General features: G+C 38.3%; 1 protein-coding gene across 2 annotated transcripts; it reads left to right on the forward strand.

The window, feature by feature from the left end:
- Positions 1–412: 412 nt before the first annotated feature.
- Positions 413–13905, forward strand: LOC132954598 (myosin heavy chain, fast skeletal muscle). 2 transcript variants are annotated; one of them, XM_061027192.1, is made up of 40 exons: positions 413–553; positions 647–872; positions 1000–1143; positions 1234–1390; positions 1507–1534; positions 1612–1720; positions 1806–1898; positions 1998–2061; positions 2177–2275; positions 3468–3571; positions 3665–3803; positions 3897–4015; positions 4103–4252; positions 5024–5194; positions 5278–5584; positions 5982–6052; positions 6146–6233; positions 6852–6969; positions 7057–7180; positions 7264–7400; positions 7512–7767; positions 7855–8097; positions 8200–8376; positions 8489–8634; positions 8739–8829; positions 8914–9303; positions 9423–9549; positions 9633–9751; positions 9914–10110; positions 10207–10390; positions 10478–10643; positions 11255–11379; positions 11778–12086; positions 12168–12371; positions 12522–12647; positions 12761–12931; positions 13059–13163; positions 13254–13349; positions 13440–13571; positions 13786–13905. In XM_061027192.1, the coding sequence occupies exons 2-40, from the start codon at positions 666–668 to the stop codon at positions 13801–13803; spliced, it is 5811 nt and encodes a 1936-aa protein (XP_060883175.1). In that variant the 5' UTR covers positions 413–553; positions 647–665; the 3' UTR covers positions 13804–13905. The 2 variants fall into 2 exon arrangements, with proteins under 2 accessions (XP_060883175.1, XP_060883174.1); XM_061027191.1 differs by lacking the exon at positions 13786–13905 and having other exon boundaries at positions 13440–13607.
- Positions 13906–17998: the final 4093 nt, after the last annotated feature.

Genomic DNA, 17998 nt, shown 5'->3' on the forward strand with positions numbered 1-17998 from the left:
TGAAAAGCTTTACACTGAATACATTATTTGATATTCTTCAAACAATGAAACATTTTGGAATCACTAGAGAGGCAAAGACAATGGTCTTCACTATAAGTACTATTTAGCTGGGGTATTTATAGGCAAAGCAAGTTAAAGCGGTTTACTTGTTAAGCACATTTAAATAAAGGCATTTCAGAGTTATTTGCATCAGAATGGTGTTGAACATCAGAAAGGATCAAATAATATCCCTCGAGACAAATTAAATTAAAAAAGACCAACAAAAAGAAATCAAATATAAATCATAGCTGCAGTGCTTATAGATTTCAGAAGCTTTCAAATGGATTTAGATACATGCAGTTTGATTGAATCAGAATCAGAATCAGAATATCTTTATTTGTCATTTTACATGTACAACGAAATTTGGTCATTGCAAAAACCTTGGTGATTGCTTTACCCTTGTTTAGCTTAGACAGTCAAATATGTTTTTAATTTTTGTATCCTCTTCATCAACCATCTCAATCTTTAATAGAATCCATACAGCTGTGCAGCCACTCAGTTTGGATAAACTGAGGTATTACTTTCCACAGTAACATACCTCCATAATAATACATACAACACAATACAGTACATTCAAAGTAATTCAAACTCTTTTTACTCTCCCAAGTCCACAATAAGGTGCCATCATGAGCACGGACGCAGAAATGCAGCAGTATGGGCCTGCGTCCATATACCTCCGCAAGCCTGAGAGGGAGAGGATTGAGGCTCAGAACTCTCCATTTGATGCCAAAACGGCATACTTTGTGGCCCATCCTGAGGAAATGTATCTCAAGGGAAAACTTACCAAGAAAGAGGGTGGCAAAGCCACAGTTGAGACACTTACAGGAGGAAAGGTATGTGAACAGCAGCTTTGTTTTACTTTTTTGAACAGAGAAATAAAATGACATCCATCTAATTTAAGATGATTTTAATGCTGGCCTAGTTACACTGAACAGTTCTTTCCCTGCATTTCTTATCCAGACAATTACTGTTAAAGAGGATGACATCCATCCGATGAATCCTCCCAAGTATGACAAAATTGAGGACATGGCCATGATGACCCACCTCAATGAGCCCTGTGTGCTGTATAACCTCAAAGAGCGTTATGCATCATGGATGATCTATGTAAGTTTGCATACTACCTTACTAAGTTAATATGGGTTTGAGCAAGAGAATGTAACTTAGTGAAAACTATGTTTATGCTTTATATTACAGACCTACTCTGGGTTGTTCTGCGTTGTCGTCAATCCCTACAAGTGGCTTCCTGTGTATGATTCTATAGTTGTTAATGCATACAGAGGCAAGAAGAGAATTGAGGCACCACCTCACATCTTCTCCATCTCTGACAATGCCTATCAGTTCATGCTCACAGGTAGGATATTTTAATTTTAAATCTAAAAACAAAAACATACACAGCAAATATGATCTGAAATATGACTGTATTTAGGTCATATATGGAAATTTCATGACACTTTTTGTTGGTTTCAGATCGTGAAAACCAGTCTATCCTGATCACGTGAGTGATATACAATAATCAAATAACATTAGGGAACACTGATATTTATGGCTCAATAAATCCCTCTCTTCCCCCAGTGGAGAATCCGGTGCAGGAAAGACTGTCAACACCAAGCGTGTCATCCAGTACTTTGCAACAATTGCAGTGGCTGGAGCTAAGAAGGCTGAAACACCTGGCAAAATGCAGGTAAAAATGGGTTGCCTTTTAAGCAAAATAAGTTTGCAGTTAACAGAAATGAACATATACTGTGTATTTTTTTTTAATTCTGTAGGGTTCGCTGGAGGATCAAATCATTGCAGCCAACCCTCTACTTGAAGCTTATGGGAATGCTAAGACTGTTAGGAATGACAACTCCTCCCGTTTTGTAAGTGTTATTGGGGAAAACATATGCTTATGCATAAGCTCATGATATGACTTCATATCCACAACCATTCCCATAAAAACTTAAAACTGATGTGTTTAGGGTAAATTCATCAGAATTCACTTTGGAACCTCTGGCAAACTGGCTTCAGCTGATATTGAAACATGTAAGTAATTTTCTGCATTGTAATAAGTCACCTGTGTTTCAATTCATCTTAAATTTAGGTTTGAGACATTTGTTGTAAGACTGTAATCTTACCTTGATCTTCTTGTTCTTCCAAGATCTGCTGGAGAAGTCTCGTGTCACCTTCCAGTTGTCTGCTGAGAGGAGCTACCATATCTTCTATCAGCTGATGACTGGCCACAAGCCTGAACTCCTGGGTATGTGCAATCGACCGTAGTAACAACACTATAAACCAGAGTATACAATTTCTAAAGAACTTGGGCTGTGAATGCTAAATGCTGAAAAAGTTTTGCACTTAACTGTTCATGCTGTGACTGAAGATGTTGAGACATACAGAATAAGTAATGTATGAGAGATACTGATAATACTGTGGAAAAGCTTGTGCTAAATTGCTAATGTTGCATCTTGAATAGCTCAGGCTAAACTGTACTGCTGTGTTTAATGTTAAAAACAGTTGAAGGATGAATGATAAACATATATGAAGGTGATGAAGAGTGGAATGGAGGTGATGAAGAGGAAAGAGAACACAATCAGGATAAATGAGGAGTTGAGAGTAGATGAAAAGCCTTAAAAAAGTGCTGAGAAAGTGTGTGTGTTTGAGTGTGTCAACGAGCACTGATTAGCTCGTCTGGATCAGGTGTGTGTTTGAAGTGGTGAAGGTAAATGCTGTTTTACTGCTGGGTGACTCAGCTGAACTAAATGAATACCAGTTGAAATCACCACCTAAATCTCAGTGTGCCAAGTCAGTGTGAGCACCATGAGTACCACAAGGCCTTGATGAAGCAGTCATGTTATTTTTATGACATTAGGGAAATGTGGCCAGGGCAGCGATACAAAAAAGTCCTCTCCTCTGGTGTCCTCCTGAAATGTCTGCCAAAATGTAACATTGGAGTAAATGAGGAAGGGGTTGATCTTTCTGTGACAGTTGATCGTCTACTGGGAAAAGATTACATTCTATTGCTTTGATAAATGGTTAAACACAAGCAGCACACGATTACCAAGTTTTGACGCCTTTTTTGTGTATTCGAGGTAAATTTGTGGGCTCAGTAGCCGTTTTAATAGGAGGTGACAAAGATATGTTCATGAGCTTGTACACTTTGTTTGATGACATTACGTGCTCTAAGGCTGAAGGGCTGAATTAATTTTGAAACATGGACTATGTCAATGTTTGAATGGAGTTTCTGTGAGAATGTGTTAATGAGTTTAAATGGTTTGATCATTAGAAAAGTCAGAGCAGGATTGTCCTGATGAATATTGCCCTCCATTTTTTTAGTTTCGAGGTTGACAGATGTGGAAGGTTATGCGCACAAAATGCGTGTGAATGCCTTTTAGCATCCACAGCAACAATATCCCCTGGAAATTGACTGTGCTTTGTTTCTCATCTTTCAGAGGCTCTTCTGATCACCACCAACCCCTATGACTACCATATGATCAGTCAGGGTGAAATCACAGTCAAAAGCATCGATGATGTGGAGGAGTTCATTGCTACAGATGTAAGAATACAACCAAATATGTTGTGCACCTCATGAAGTTGAACAAATAATATAATTGTTAAATATTTAACATACCAATACATAACATTTCAGACGGCCATTGACATCCTGGGCTTCACTGCTGAAGAGAAAATGGGCATCTTCAAGCTGACTGGTGCTGTGATGCATCATGGCAACATGAAATTCAAGCAGAAGCAGCGTGAGGAGCAGGCTGAACCTGATGGCACTGAGGGTAACTGCTAAAATAATATATATTCATAATGCAAGTTTTGTGATGTGAAAAGGTAAATTACCTGAGGTAATGTGTATTTTGTTTTTCTATCAGTGGCTGATAAAATCGCCTACCTTCTGGGCCTGAACTCAGCTGACATGCTGAAAGCTTTGTGCTACCCAAGAGTCAAGGTCGGAAATGAGATGGTGACCAAAGGTCAAACTGTGCCACAGGTAATATATAAAAAATACTTGAAAAATAAAGGATTTGTATATTTTTTATGAAAATGCTCTTCTGAGAAATTAAATCCTTATTTTTAGGTCAACAATTCTGTCAGCGCTCTCTGCAAGTCCATTTATGAGAAAATGTTCGCATGGATGGTCGTCCGAATCAATGAGATGCTGGACACAAAGCAGCCAAGACAGTTCTTCATTGGAGTCTTGGATATTGCTGGTTTTGAGATCTTTGATGTAAGTCAGAAAAAAACTTACATCATTTATCATATATACAGTATGGATGGATACTTTATTCATCCTGGGGGAAATTCAAAGCATCCAGTAGCAGCTTACAAAACATACACATGCTATGAAATTTTACATCTAAAAACACTCACTGTGGGACTGCACGGTGGTGCAGTGGTTAGCGCTGTTGCCTCATAGCGAGGAGGTTACTGGTTTGAATCCCCGTCTGACAGGAGCCTTTCTGTATGGAGTCTGCATGTTCTCCCCATGCATGCGTGGGTTCTCTTCCGGTACTACGGCTTCCTCCCACAGTCAAGAGACATGCTCGTTAGGTAAATTGGTGACTCTAAATTGCCCGTAGGTGTGAATGTGAGTGTAGCTGGTTGTCTGTCTCTATATGTGAGCCCTGTGATTGACTGTCGTACAGTCCAGGCTGTACCCCGACTCTTGCCCAATGACAGCTGGTATCGGCTTCAGCCCTCCACGACCCCAAATGGGAAAAGCGATAAAGAAAATGGATGGCTGGGTGGAACACTCGCTGTCCCCCCTTCCAGTATTTAAACTGCATGAAAATGTAAAAGAAACCCTTACAGAGATCAAAGTATACCCGTAAAATAAAAGAAACTGACAGATACCAAGAACATTTAAATTAAACAGTGCAGGAAAATAAATAAAAACCAATATACAATTTGAATCCCAGATTAAAATTAGACCTATACAAATTAGAGGAGACAATATATTATATGCAAAATAAATTGATTATCTACCTGTCATCTGCAGTACAACAGCTTGGAGCAACTCTGCATCAACTTCACCAATGAGAAACTGCAACAGTTTTTCAACCACCACATGTTTGTCCTGGAGCAAGAGGAGTACAAGAAAGAAGGTATTGATTGGGAGTTCATTGACTTTGGTATGGACTTGGCTGCCTGCATTGAGCTAATTGAGAAGGTAAGTCAAATGTCTGTAAGTCCAAAGTTCTGGATTCATGTGCAAATGTTCACTATCTAACATAAAATATAAATTATCCTCAGCCAATGGGCATCTTCTCCATCCTTGAAGAGGAGTGCATGTTCCCCAAGGCCTCTGACACAACTTTCAAGAACAAGCTGCATGACCAGCATCTTGGAAAGACCAAGGCCTTTGAGAAGCCAAAGCCTGGAAAGGGCAAGGCTGAAGCTCACTTCTCCCTGGTTCACTATGCTGGTACAGTGGATTACAATATCACTGGCTGGCTGGACAAGAACAAGGACCCCCTGAATGACTCAGTTGTTCAGCTCTACCAGAAGTCTTCAAACAAACTTTTGGCATTACTGTATGCAACCCATGCTGGAGCTGAGGGTAAGAATCTGACCTCTTAAAATCAGTAATCTGTTAATTTATTTTTGCAAAGCTTGATACAAATGTATTTCATATGCCATTCAAAAAGACAGGGATTCAGTTGCATTTTTGCAACTTATTTTCAAAACAAGAAAACGTATATATATATATATATATATATAAACAGGATAAAGTGTTTTTTTTTCTCGGAGAACCATTACAAATCAATGTTTTTGCAAAATAATTATTGTCAGAGAATTATTAATGGTACACAAGGGTTTAGTAAGTTGGAGTGATGGACTTGGTCTCTTGGTCTCTTAGTTATCAGGAGCTGATGACTACTTATTCGTAATAAACTCAGTAAGGTTTTTATGTTGTGCCATAAATAAAATGCAATGTTATTAACTCTGTTAAACAGAGGCTGCTGGTGGCAAGAAGGCTGGTAAGAAGAAGGGTGGTTCCTTCCAGACTGTGTCAGCCCTCTTCAGAGTATGTACTGTTTAATATTTTTGGATAACAGTTAAAAATCCAATCTTAAAAGAATGAAACAATGATCCATTATCTTGTGTTGAAAATACACAGGAGAACTTGGGCAAGCTGATGACCAATTTGAGGAGCACTCACCCTCACTTTGTGCGCTGCTTGATTCCAAATGAAACAAAGACTCCAGGTAAGAAGTGGATGGACAAGCGTTGTCAGGGGGGTGTCCAGACTCTTTTAACTTGGGTGGCCAACCTCGGGCACCAACTTATGCAGAGGTGGAATGACGTTTGTGGGAACATGCACACAAATGAATGAAACATTCATACCCTTTCTATCCCCACTAATGTATTAGTTTGTTTTGTATTTAGTTTCCAATTTGTAAAAATGTAATTTGTCTTAGTTTCATTCTTAAGGGATTAAAAAACAAAGATGTTCATGCAAAGTAACCATTTAAGGGTTAGGGAAAACATTAGCAATCCATTTCAAGTTAGACAGTGTGCACAAGTTTTTCCTTGGAAATAATTATAGAAAGAGCAAAGTGTTTATGTACAACTGAAAGTACTTCCATTAGCAGCCTTTTGAAAACAGCCAGAATAGTTGCTTTTAACTAAACCCACCTCTGATTAGGCAAATAGCTAATCATAGATTTGGATTTTGGGATGGCACCTGGGGTGGCCAATGAGATTTCAGGGGGGATCCATGCCACCCATGGACACCTCTCTGGACACGCCCCTGAGCATTGTACAATTCATGTAACATTGAATTTTAAAGAAATGTTTTAACACAACAATGTTGCAATGTACAGGTCTTATGGAGAACTTCCTGGTCATTCACCAGCTGAGATGTAACGGTGTGCTGGAAGGCATCAGAATCTGCAGAAAGGGCTTCCCCAGCAGAATCCTCTATGGTGACTTTAAGCAGAGGTAAATCTTCAATAGAAGTAATTCAATGTAATCCATGGAACCAAGGTTTGTGGTAAGTATAAGTGACAATGTACATTTGTCTTGTAGATACAAAGTATTGAATGCCAGTGTCATCCCTGAGGGACAGTTCATTGACAACAAGAAAGCTTCAGAGAAGCTGCTGGGCTCCATTGATGTGGACCACACTCAGTACAAGTTTGGACACACAAAGGTTCATTTTAAGGGACAACATTAAGTTTGTGGTGGTTGTTTTGGATATGTGTTTGCTGAAGTTTTTTTAATGAAACAACACAGGTGTTCTTCAAAGCTGGTCTGCTGGGTACCCTGGAGGAGATGAGAGATGACAAACTGGCTGAGCTGGTGACCATGACTCAGGCTCTCGCCCGAGGATATGTCATGAGGAAAGTGTTTGTTAAGATGATGGAAAGGAGGTAGGATTGTTATATTGTACACTTCCCTCTACTACAAATAATTAGCCATATATTTACAGATATTTTTGTTAATTGTTTCAGAATTAACAATAAATCCATTTAATTTTCCAGAGAATCTATCTTTGCCATCCAATACAATATCCGCTCATTCATGAATGTGAAAAATTGGCCATGGCTGAAACTGTACTTCAAGATCAAGCCTCTCCTTAAGAGTGCTGAGACTGAGAAGGAGCTACATCAGATGAAGGAGAACTATGACAAAATGCAGTCAGACCTGGCTACTGCCCTGGCCAAGAAGAAGGAACTGGAGGAGAAGATGGTTTCCCTCCTTCAGGAAAAGAATGACCTGCAACTTCAAGTGGCGTCTGTGAGTAAGAAAAAATAAATAGTGTGATGAATATGGATATCTCTAACACACATACAAAACCCATATCTATCTCCAAATGTACTTTAGGAATTTGACAACCTCTCCGATGCTGAGGAAAGATGTGAGGGGCTCATTAAGAGCAAGATTCAACTTGAAGCCAAACTCAAAGAGACGGCTGAGAGACTGGAGGATGAAGAGGAAATTAATGCTGAGCTGACTGCCAAGAAGAGGAAACTGGAGGATGAATGCTCTGAACTGAAGAAAGACATTGATGATTTGGAGCTAACCTTGGCTAAAGTGGAGAAAGAGAAACATGCCACAGAAAACAAGGTTTACCCGGTTTACTAGCTGTACATAAACAACATTCAAATATGTTGTCGGATATATTGTTGCTAACTAACATGTGAAATGTGTTTAAATTACAACTTTAAGGTGAAAAACTTGACAGAGGAGATGGCATCTCAAGATGAGTCGATTGCCAAGCTAACGAAGGAGAAGAAAGCCCTCCAAGAGAGCCACCAGCAAACTCTGGATGATCTCCAGGCAGAGGAAGACAAAGTCAACACTCTGACCAAGGCTAAGACCAAGCTGGAACAGCAAGTGGACGATGTAAGGAACTATTATTTTTAGTTTGTGATTTTGCCCTATGATAAGTTACTTTTGAAATTTGATGCTCCTTTTAAATTTCTCAAATAATGTATCATTTTCTGTTATGTGACAGCTTGAAGGATCCCTGGAGCAAGAGAAGAAGCTCCGCATGGACCTTGAGAGAGCAAAGAGGAAGCTTGAGGGAGATCTGAAGCTTGCCCAGGAATCCATAATGGATCTGGAGAATGACAAGCAGCAATCTGATGAGAAAATCAAGAAGTAAGTTTTCTGTTTGTGTTGATTTATTAATCAACCTCTTCTCAGCATATCATACAAAATACACCACATCAACAGTCAGGCAATGTGTTGCAATTCTCTTCAAGGAAAGACTTTGAGATCAGCCAGCTTCTCAGCAAGATTGAGGATGAACAGTCGCTTGGTGCTCAGCTTCAGAAGAAGATCAAGGAGCTCCAGGTACACATTTGATTTACATAATAGACTCTGGGAATTATGAGGAATTTCTTCCAATCAATAAGTCATCTTTACCATTATATCTAGGCTCGTATTGAGGAGCTGGAGGAAGAGATTGAGGCTGAGAGGGCTGCTCGGGCTAAGGTGGAGAAGCAGAGAGCTGACCTCTCCAGGGAGCTTGAGGAGATCAGTGAGAGGCTTGAGGAAGCTGGTGGAGCAACAGCTGCTCAGATTGAGATGAACAAGAAACGTGAGGCTGAGTTCCAGAAGATGCGTCGTGATCTTGAAGAGTCCACCCTGCAGCATGAAGCTACTTCTGCAGCTCTCCGCAAGAAGCAGGCTGACAGTGTTGCAGAGCTGGGAGAGCAGATCGACAACCTCCAGCGTGTGAAGCAGAAGCTGGAGAAGGAGAAGAGTGAATTCAAGATGGAGATTGATGATCTCTCCAGCAACATGGAGGGTGTTGCCAAAGCTAAGGTAAGTAGTTGTTTTTAACTGACGGTATAACTTATACTTGAGTGTAGAGAAAAACATACAAACTTGCCATGATCATTATCATTTAAAGAATATAAAGTTATAACTACTATTGTTAACAGGGCAATTTGGAAAAAATGTGCAGAACTCTTGAGGACCAGTTGAGTGAGCTCAAAACCAAAAATGATGAAAATGTCCGCCAGCTGAATGACATGAATGCACAGAAGGCCAGACTGCAGACAGAGAACGGTGAGTCACCTGTGCAACTCTAATGAAAAGCACTCTGTGAATAGTTTCATCATTTACTATGTTATCTATACGCTTTCATTTAGGTGAGTATTCACGCCAGCTTGAGGAGAAAGAAGCTCTCGTTTCCCAGCTGACAAGGGGCAAGCAGGCTTTCACTCAGCAGATTGAGGAGCTTAAGAGACATGTTGAGGAGGAAGTGAAGGTAATGCAGTAACCACATTCTTCTAAAACTACATCAGAAATTGCAGAAATTTAAAAACCTCTTACGCAAGTTATAAAGTTGTATAGTGACTATTTAAGGTATATTATATTTTACAGACCATGATATGTGGGTCATTTAATATATCCTTTGTCATCTTGACAGGCCAAAAATGCCCTCGCACATGCTGTTCAGTCCGCTCGCCATGACTGTGATCTGCTCAGAGAGCAGTATGAGGAGGAGCAGGAGGCCAAGACTGAGCTGCAGCGAGGAATGTCCAAGGCCAACAGTGAGGTGGCTCAGTGGAGGTCCAAATATGAGACTGATGCTATCCAGCGCACCGAGGAGCTGGAGGAGGCAAAGTATGTATCCTTTGCATTTTTTCCTTAATAACTACAATTTTGAGTCATAAGTTTACCTTGCAAATTTTTTAACATTGCTCAAAAACAAAATTCCAGGAAAAAGCTTGCCCAGCGTCTGCAGGATGCAGAAGAAACCATTGAGGCTGTAAACTCCAAGTGTGCCTCTCTGGAGAAGACCAAGCAGAGACTGCAGGGTGAGGTGGAGGACCTCATGATTGATGTGGAGAGAGCTAATGCTCTTGCTGCCAATCTAGACAAGAAGCAGAGGAACTTTGATAAGGTAACAAAATATCCAGACAGTATTTTTCCATGTGAATCAAAACCCTGTTTTTGTAACAAATATTATAATTCATCAATATAATTCAAGGTCCTGGCAGAATGGAAGCAGAAGTATGAGGAGAGCCAGGCAGAGCTGGAAGGAGCTCTGAAGGAGTCTCGCTCTCTGAGCACTGAACTCTTCAAGATGAAGAACTCTTATGAGGAGACTCTGGATCACCTGGAGACCATGAAGAGAGAGAACAAGAACCTGCAGCGTATGTTCATTTTGAAAACCTCTTGTAAAACAAAAAATTGGGTCATCAAATTATAAAATTTTTAATTGCAATTAATCGCTAAATTTCAATAGTTGATCCTGATTCATTGCATTTTAAGCATGTTTAAAATTCAATTTTTTCACATAAAAAAATAAAAATTGTTCAAATATTATTTAAAATTAAACTCTTAAGCTCAGAGTACTTTACTTGTTTGAATTTAACCCTCCTTTTATTTTGAAATAAAGTATGGACCTTCTGCAGATTGAAGGTCACAACATTAACTTAACCACAGGAACTTGTTACGGATCAAAATCTAAATGAAAACAGGTTAAAGGAACAGTAAAAAGTGAAATGTTTGATGTCATAAGGTGCATATTACTTTTGACTCGTCAGCTGAGCTGTCTATGGGTTTAAAGTGAAGTGAGACATTCAAGGACGCAACAATGTCGATCTTTTCTATCACTGTGACTAAGCATGTGATTAATCAAGAATAAAAAAATGTATGCATTCATTTCAGACCTTAAGAAATCGTGATTTACAAGTTAATGCTGACAGCCCTAATACTATTGATTATACCTTCTCTTTAAAGTTTTTTTTTTCCTTTCCTGTAGAGGAAGTCTCTGACCTGACGGAACAGATTGGTGAAACAGGAAAGACTATCCATGAACTGGAGAAATCAAAGAAAATAACTGAGACAGAGAAGGCTGAAATTCAGTCAGCACTGGAGGAAGCAGAGGTACATCAATGTCAGAGGTTCAAAGGGAGATTAAGAAACAACACAGAGCTGAGTCAGACCCTGACATGGGCCAATCCAACCTTTTTTTTTTACAGTGATTTTTTTGGATGAGCGTTTTTGCCTCCAACATATCTGTTTAGTTTGTTATTACAGATGTAAGCCACTACACAAGGTTTCCTCTGGCTGCATATTTTTAATTGATTTAGGTCTGGTTGACCTTTTGTGATGGAAATATACAATATATCATTCTCTGAGAAGTGATTAAATGAAACAGACTGATAAAAAAGGGACCCATGATACATTTTTCTTCTTTCATATCACTGCTTATGTGATAGTATTTAAAACTGAATCCTGTATGAGTTATTAACTTTTATAATATTTGCTGAATTTAATCCAAGGGTACACTGGAGCATGAGGAGGCCAAGATTCTCCGTGTTCAACTTGAGCTCAACCAAGTCAAAAGTGAGGTTGACAGGAAGCTGGCAGAGAAAGATGAGGAGATGGAGCAGATCAAGAGGAACAGTCAGAGGGTGATTGACTCCATGCAGAGCACCCTAGACGCTGAGATCAGGAGCAGAAATGACGCCCTGAGAATCAAGAAGAAGATGGAGGGAGACCTGAATGAGATGGAGATTCAGTTGAGCCATGCCAACAGGCAGGCTGCTGAGTCCCAAAAACAACTGAGGAATGTCCAGGGACAGCTCAAGGTGAGTTTTATACTTACTTGGTCAAAACAAATAAAAACCTTCTACATGTAGATTGTTAATTTTTTTTTCTAATGTTGTCAGGATGCCCAACTGCACCTTGATGATGCTATCAGAGGTCAGGAAGACATGAAGGAACAGGTTGCCATGGTGGAGCGCAGAAATGGCCTCATGCTGGCTGAGATTGAGGAGCTGAGAGTTGCTCTGGAGCAGACTGAGAGAGGACGCAAAGTGGCTGAGCAGGAGCTGGTTGATGCCAGTGAGCGAGTCGGACTGCTTCACTCTCAGGTCCGTTTAAAATAACAAACAAGAGACGTATTTTTGGAATAACTATTCCTATGGCCTTTTTTTTTTAAAGAAAGGCATGTTTTTTTGATTCCTAAGAAAGTAATCTGGTCCAAGTTGACACAAATCATTGTTCTGTTGTTCTATTATTAGAACACAAGCCTTATCAACACCAAGAAGAAGCTGGAGGCTGACTTTGTCCAGGTTCAGGGTGAAGTCGATGATGCTGTTCAGGAGGCAAGAAATGCTGAGGACAAAGCCAAGAAGGCTATCACTGATGTGAGTTAATGTTCAAGGCTTCTTTTTATGTTAATAAACACAAAATGCTTAATAGCACTTATTCATTCATTTCAAGACTATATAATTTTAATTGCTTTCAACAAACATTAAAGGCCGCCATGATGGCTGAGGAGCTGAAGAAGGAGCAGGACACTAGTGCTCACCTGGAGAGGATGAAGAAGAACCTGGAGGTCACAGTCAAGGACCTGCAGCACCGACTGGATGAGGCTGAGAACCTCGCCATGAAGGGTGGCAAGAAGCAGCTCCAGAAACTGGAGTCCAGGGTATGCACAACACATAAAACCTCACAACCTATCATATTTTAAGACTGTGTGGAATGACTTCTACATTTATAACATTGCATTACATTTTATTGTACATATTACTAATTTAACATTCATGGCTTCACAGGTGCGTGAGCTGGAGGCTGAGGTTGAAGCTGAGCAGAGACGTGGATCTGAAGCTGTTAAAGGAGTTCGCAAATATGAGAGGAGAGTGAAGGAGCTGACCTACCAGGTAATTTCCTCTAAAAAATAAAAAACTACCTTAGCTAGTCTCTATTTCAATAATCTACATTTCTTTCTCTGTGAAACTGTGTCTCATTAGACCGAGGAGGACAAGAAGAATGTGGGCAGACTCCAGGATCTGGTGGACAAGCTGCAGCTTAAAGTCAAGTCTTACAAGAGACAGGCTGAGGATGCTGTAAGTCAGTTATGAAATATTGCCAGCAATTATTAATTTGAACAAATATAAATATAACTTTGTAATTGTAATTCCTTAAATATTTAACAGGAGGAGCAGGCCAACACTCACATGTCCAGGCTGAGAAAGGTTCAGCATGAGATGGAGGAGTCTCAGGAACGTGCTGACATCGCTGAGTCCCAGGTCAACAAGCTGAGAGCTAAGAGCCGTGATCTTGGAAAGGTAACTTTGTTGTTTGAGTGATCACAATAATGATCATGTCAATGTTGTCATGAATTAATGTGATACTGAGCACGTTTACTGTTAGTGGCATGAATAAATATGACATCCTAAATCGTACCGAGACATTTCATATGTGATAAAAATAATTTAAAAAATAAAAGTATTCCATAATCTGAATTGCTTTTATAATGAATTTTCTGTTCTTCTTTTTTAGTCCGAGTCAGCTGAGTAAGAGTCTTCATCAAGTTGAGGCCTTTCAACAGAGTTCATAAAATATGAACCAGTGGTTGGAGACTCTTTGACAATTCAATAAAGATGATACTTTTCTTCATCATCCTGGATCCTGTCTATTCATTTGTGGTGACTAATTTGCTTGGGTGCCCAGAAAAATATCCCAAACTAAACAGAGCAACCACCTTTGTTTAAGTCCCTTTTGATACGCCATCATCACCTTCAACACCAGTGTACTAATTCTGACATCAATCAATCAATCAATCAATCAATCAATCAATCAATCAATCAATCAATCAATCAATCAATCAATCAATCAATCAATCAATCAATCAAGCACTTTACAAAAGACATTACTCTTTTTTATATTGTTCATAAAGACTCAACACTAATCTAGCAAAGTTACCGTGTCAAGAATATATATGGTAATTTGTTATATCCACAATTTCCCAGTTTGGGATCAATAAAGTAATTCTATTTTATTCTATTCTATTCTATATGAAGATCAACAATTATTGGATCTGAAACAAAAAGAGTTAGAGACAGAGATTAGATTAGATGGCTAATATAGAGAACTAAATCAACATGGTTTTTCTCTTTGTACCTTTTCTTTGGATTTTTATTTATTTTAATTTTATTTCATGTTGTATGTATTCTTGTATGTTTAAAAAATTATATATAAAAATGTGCCAGGATGAACAAAATATGTGATGAAATATGACAACTTGTAATGTAGTACAACAGCCTGCAATAAAGTATTACAAAAAAAACATGGTTAGAAATGCACAAAAAAATAATCAGAATCTTCAGAATAGAAATATATCCAGGAAAATACTGCTAAAAATCTGCTTGAGAATGGAACAGATGTTTACATCTTCAGATAATATTCTTCCCATTTTAATGATCTATTACACTAATATTTTTTATTGATGATGAGTGTATATGATGCAATAGATTATTTTCTCCAGGATTAGAAGTGATACCTGTGGAGGTCTATATAAAACCTTCTTCCCTGAAATTAAGGAGGCTCTATAAGCCTACTTTATTATTTTCAATATTTGGAAATCGGTCAACAATCTAACTCTAAAAAGAAAAGGAAAGAAAGAAAGGTTAATTTCTCTCTAATTGCTAAAGCATGATGCAGATGGCCAGACAAAAGATCCTGTGAAATTGAATAATTTGAGACCACTGACATGATTGTGCTGTGAAGCTGCTATCTTGCTTTTAGATGAAAGCAGATCAGTCAACAAATAATTAATTTTGATCAAACCGGTTGTCAAGGAGGTCGATGTATAGATCCTTGCTTGTGTTGTATTCAGTCTCTGATGTTCTTCACTTTGGATAAAAGCTAAATGAGTTGTTGATAGATACCATGCCAGGCTCCAAATAGTCAAATGGCCCAGTGTGTCTTTAAAGGATACATATTCAAACTGATACAATTATTTTAGTAAAATGAATTGTGATTGGAAATTTACAAGTGGACAGACTTCTCGAGGCCTGGAGGGGCAAACATCAACTCATATCAACTCATCAACTCATATCGTAAACATATTGTCTATTGTATTTAACCTCTCCCACTACTGCCTTCTTAAAAGCTTATTAACAGAAAGTTTTTAGTTTTATTAGGGACTATAAACCAGAAAAATAAGACAGCCATATGTTAAATACACATGGTTTGAGTTTAAAATGCCTTCCAGCTCTGGATCTAAGCCTAAAAGCTTCATGGGTACAAAGACTCTTTAATAATCCCAACTGGTTTTCAACAAAGCATTTATTTTCTCTAAGTGATTCATTTGTAGAAAAATGTTATCCCATTTCCTCAAGTATCCCCACCTTCAATGAAAAATGTGCTCACTATTTTTCCAATTCTATATGCTATCTGTTTCAGTCTGTGTCACTAAAAGATGGGGTGAAGTCCAGACAACAGCAGGCTTAAGGAAAATATTTGTATTGATAACAAACCAGTATACTGGCCTCTACTTTAAAAAAAAAAACACATCTATGATGGGAATGACATATAGGCTATTGGATTTCAAAGAGACTTATGATTCTTTCATATCAAAATATGGGGATGTTACAAGTCATTGCTATGCACAGCTATTGTCTGTAATACCTTCACCTAGGGATGATGTTTGTCATTTGCATTTTGCATTATAAATGGCTGATGAACCGGAGAAATGTGCCATGTATGATTATTTCATGTCCTTTGAGAATGTTACTTCTCATCCATATCATTTCAAACCTACTGGGAAGATTTGATACTCCTCTTCCTTGTTTGAAAATGTTTCTGTTTACATATGAATCATCAAGAGTAGAAAATATGGCAAATAACGATGATCATAGTTGTAGATGTTGTGGTGATCAGAATGACGTCATCCATTTAGTTTGGTATTGTACTGTTGTTGCATCATTCTGGCAGCAGGTGGCAGATTGTCTAGCTGAACAAGCAATCACTTTACCGTTATCTTCTTTCACTATTATTTGGGGTTTCCAAGATGAGCGTTATTGAACAATATTTTAGTACTTTATATAATTTATATATTGAATTCTCCCAGAAAAACTCCCATTCTATCATTTTCAAAAGAAACTCATTTTAATAAAAATTCAAAAAATAAATACAAGTGCGATTGTGATATAATAACAAACCTGCTATACAGAGGCATGATTATCTTACGTTCTCAATAAAGTATTGTTTGATTTCTTCTGTTGTCTTACTGAAGATGTTTTTGACCTGAATTTAGGTCAAAAGCATTTTGACACTTATATGAACTGAAACATATGTAGATATGTATCTTTGTGTCTGTGTATTATTGCCTATGTGTATTTGATTTTAAATGATGTAGATGCAACCTTGACCCTCACAAGATTTTTTGAAATCATTAAAGGAAATGAAGAGAACATGTTCTTATAAATATGTATGGAAACTGAATTAAAAAAAAACAATTACATTTTCCTTTCTCAGACAAATACAATTAGTGGATCAAATTCTGCTTAGGGCTTGTAAAAAGATCTTGCATTCATGCAATGCTTTATTTGGGATGTCTCAGGGCGACAAATAGATAAAGGCTGCCAAGTCATGCAAGTCTTTGCACATCATCTCTTGGAAGACCTTGTCTTGGAATCTTGGAGCAGAATAAGGTCTCCACTCCAGCTTGGGATGACACCAATCCGTCAGCACAGTGGGCTTTTCATTGAAGTGTACTTGGATTTCACATCACTGTTGTATCCTCCATAAGAGAATATATAGAAACAGGATAAACATTCCCATGCCACACATGCAGCAAAAGATATCACACCACTAATCCAACAATGTGTATTTCTTTCCATGACAAAATATAGAACCCCTTAATATCACAGGACCAACATATAGCATCAAACATATTAGACCAAGTAAGAATCTGATTTTAGGTCTAGAATATTTAGCTTTGCAGAGCATCAAGGTGAAAGCCTATTTCCTAGCACATATCTAAAAAACGTCCTGACTGAATTTTGAATGCATTCTTTACTGATATCAAACAAGAGAGAAAAGGCGGTTCGGTTATTGTTCTGGTATCCCAGTTTCAGTTTTCCACTCAGTCATATATATGTATCTTCCTTCATTCAACTAAACACACACACACACACACACACACACACACACAAACTGGTGCATACAGGACAAAGCAGACAAATACATGTATTGAAGAAATGTTATGATGGTAACAGTACATTAACATATAAGCTATATAGAAAGCTGTTGGTCACATGGAAACTTAAAATTATCCCACAATCTGTTTAAATACATCCTTAGACTAAAACAATTTCTAAATAAGTTTAACAGTTTTAGATTGGAACAATTCACATTCTGGAATGATTTTAAGTTTTTCACGTCTATTTTAAGTAGTGTGAAATTTTGATTTGAAGAAATCATCTTACAGTCATGAGCCCCCAAGATTTGTCGGCATAATCCTGCTTCTTCAACAGACGTCACCTATTTGGTATCAAATGGAGCAACTAGGGGGAGAAATTAATTTTGCCCTCCGGGATGTACTGGGACAGAAATTCAGCCTGCTGCTTTGAGATGGAGAGGCCCTGACATTAGCACGCTTTGCACATGATACCAAATATTAGTTTATTCTCATGGAAACTAGTATTTCATGAAATCCACCATAAGTTAACTAGTGCAATTTCAGCACCACTCCACCAATTGCTGCTGT

The sequence above is a fragment of the Labrus mixtus genome, chromosome 20, assembly GCF_963584025.1.
Source record: "Labrus mixtus chromosome 20, fLabMix1.1, whole genome shotgun sequence".
NCBI lineage: Eukaryota > Metazoa > Chordata > Actinopteri > Labriformes > Labridae > Labrus > Labrus mixtus.

Excerpts from the sequence above, each read along its gene's own strand:
- LOC132954598 (XM_061027191.1), top strand. The coding sequence starts at position 666 with ATGAGCACGGACGCAGAAATGCAGCAGTATGGGCCTGCGTCCATATAC. Across the intron at positions 10,111-10,206 it reads GAGGAGCTGGAGGAGGCAAA|GAAAAAGCTTGCCCAGCGTC; the intron begins GTATGTATCCTT and ends ACAAAATTCCAG. Across the intron at positions 13,350-13,439 it reads AGAGACAGGCTGAGGATGCT|GAGGAGCAGGCCAACACTCA; the intron begins GTAAGTCAGTTA and ends AATATTTAACAG.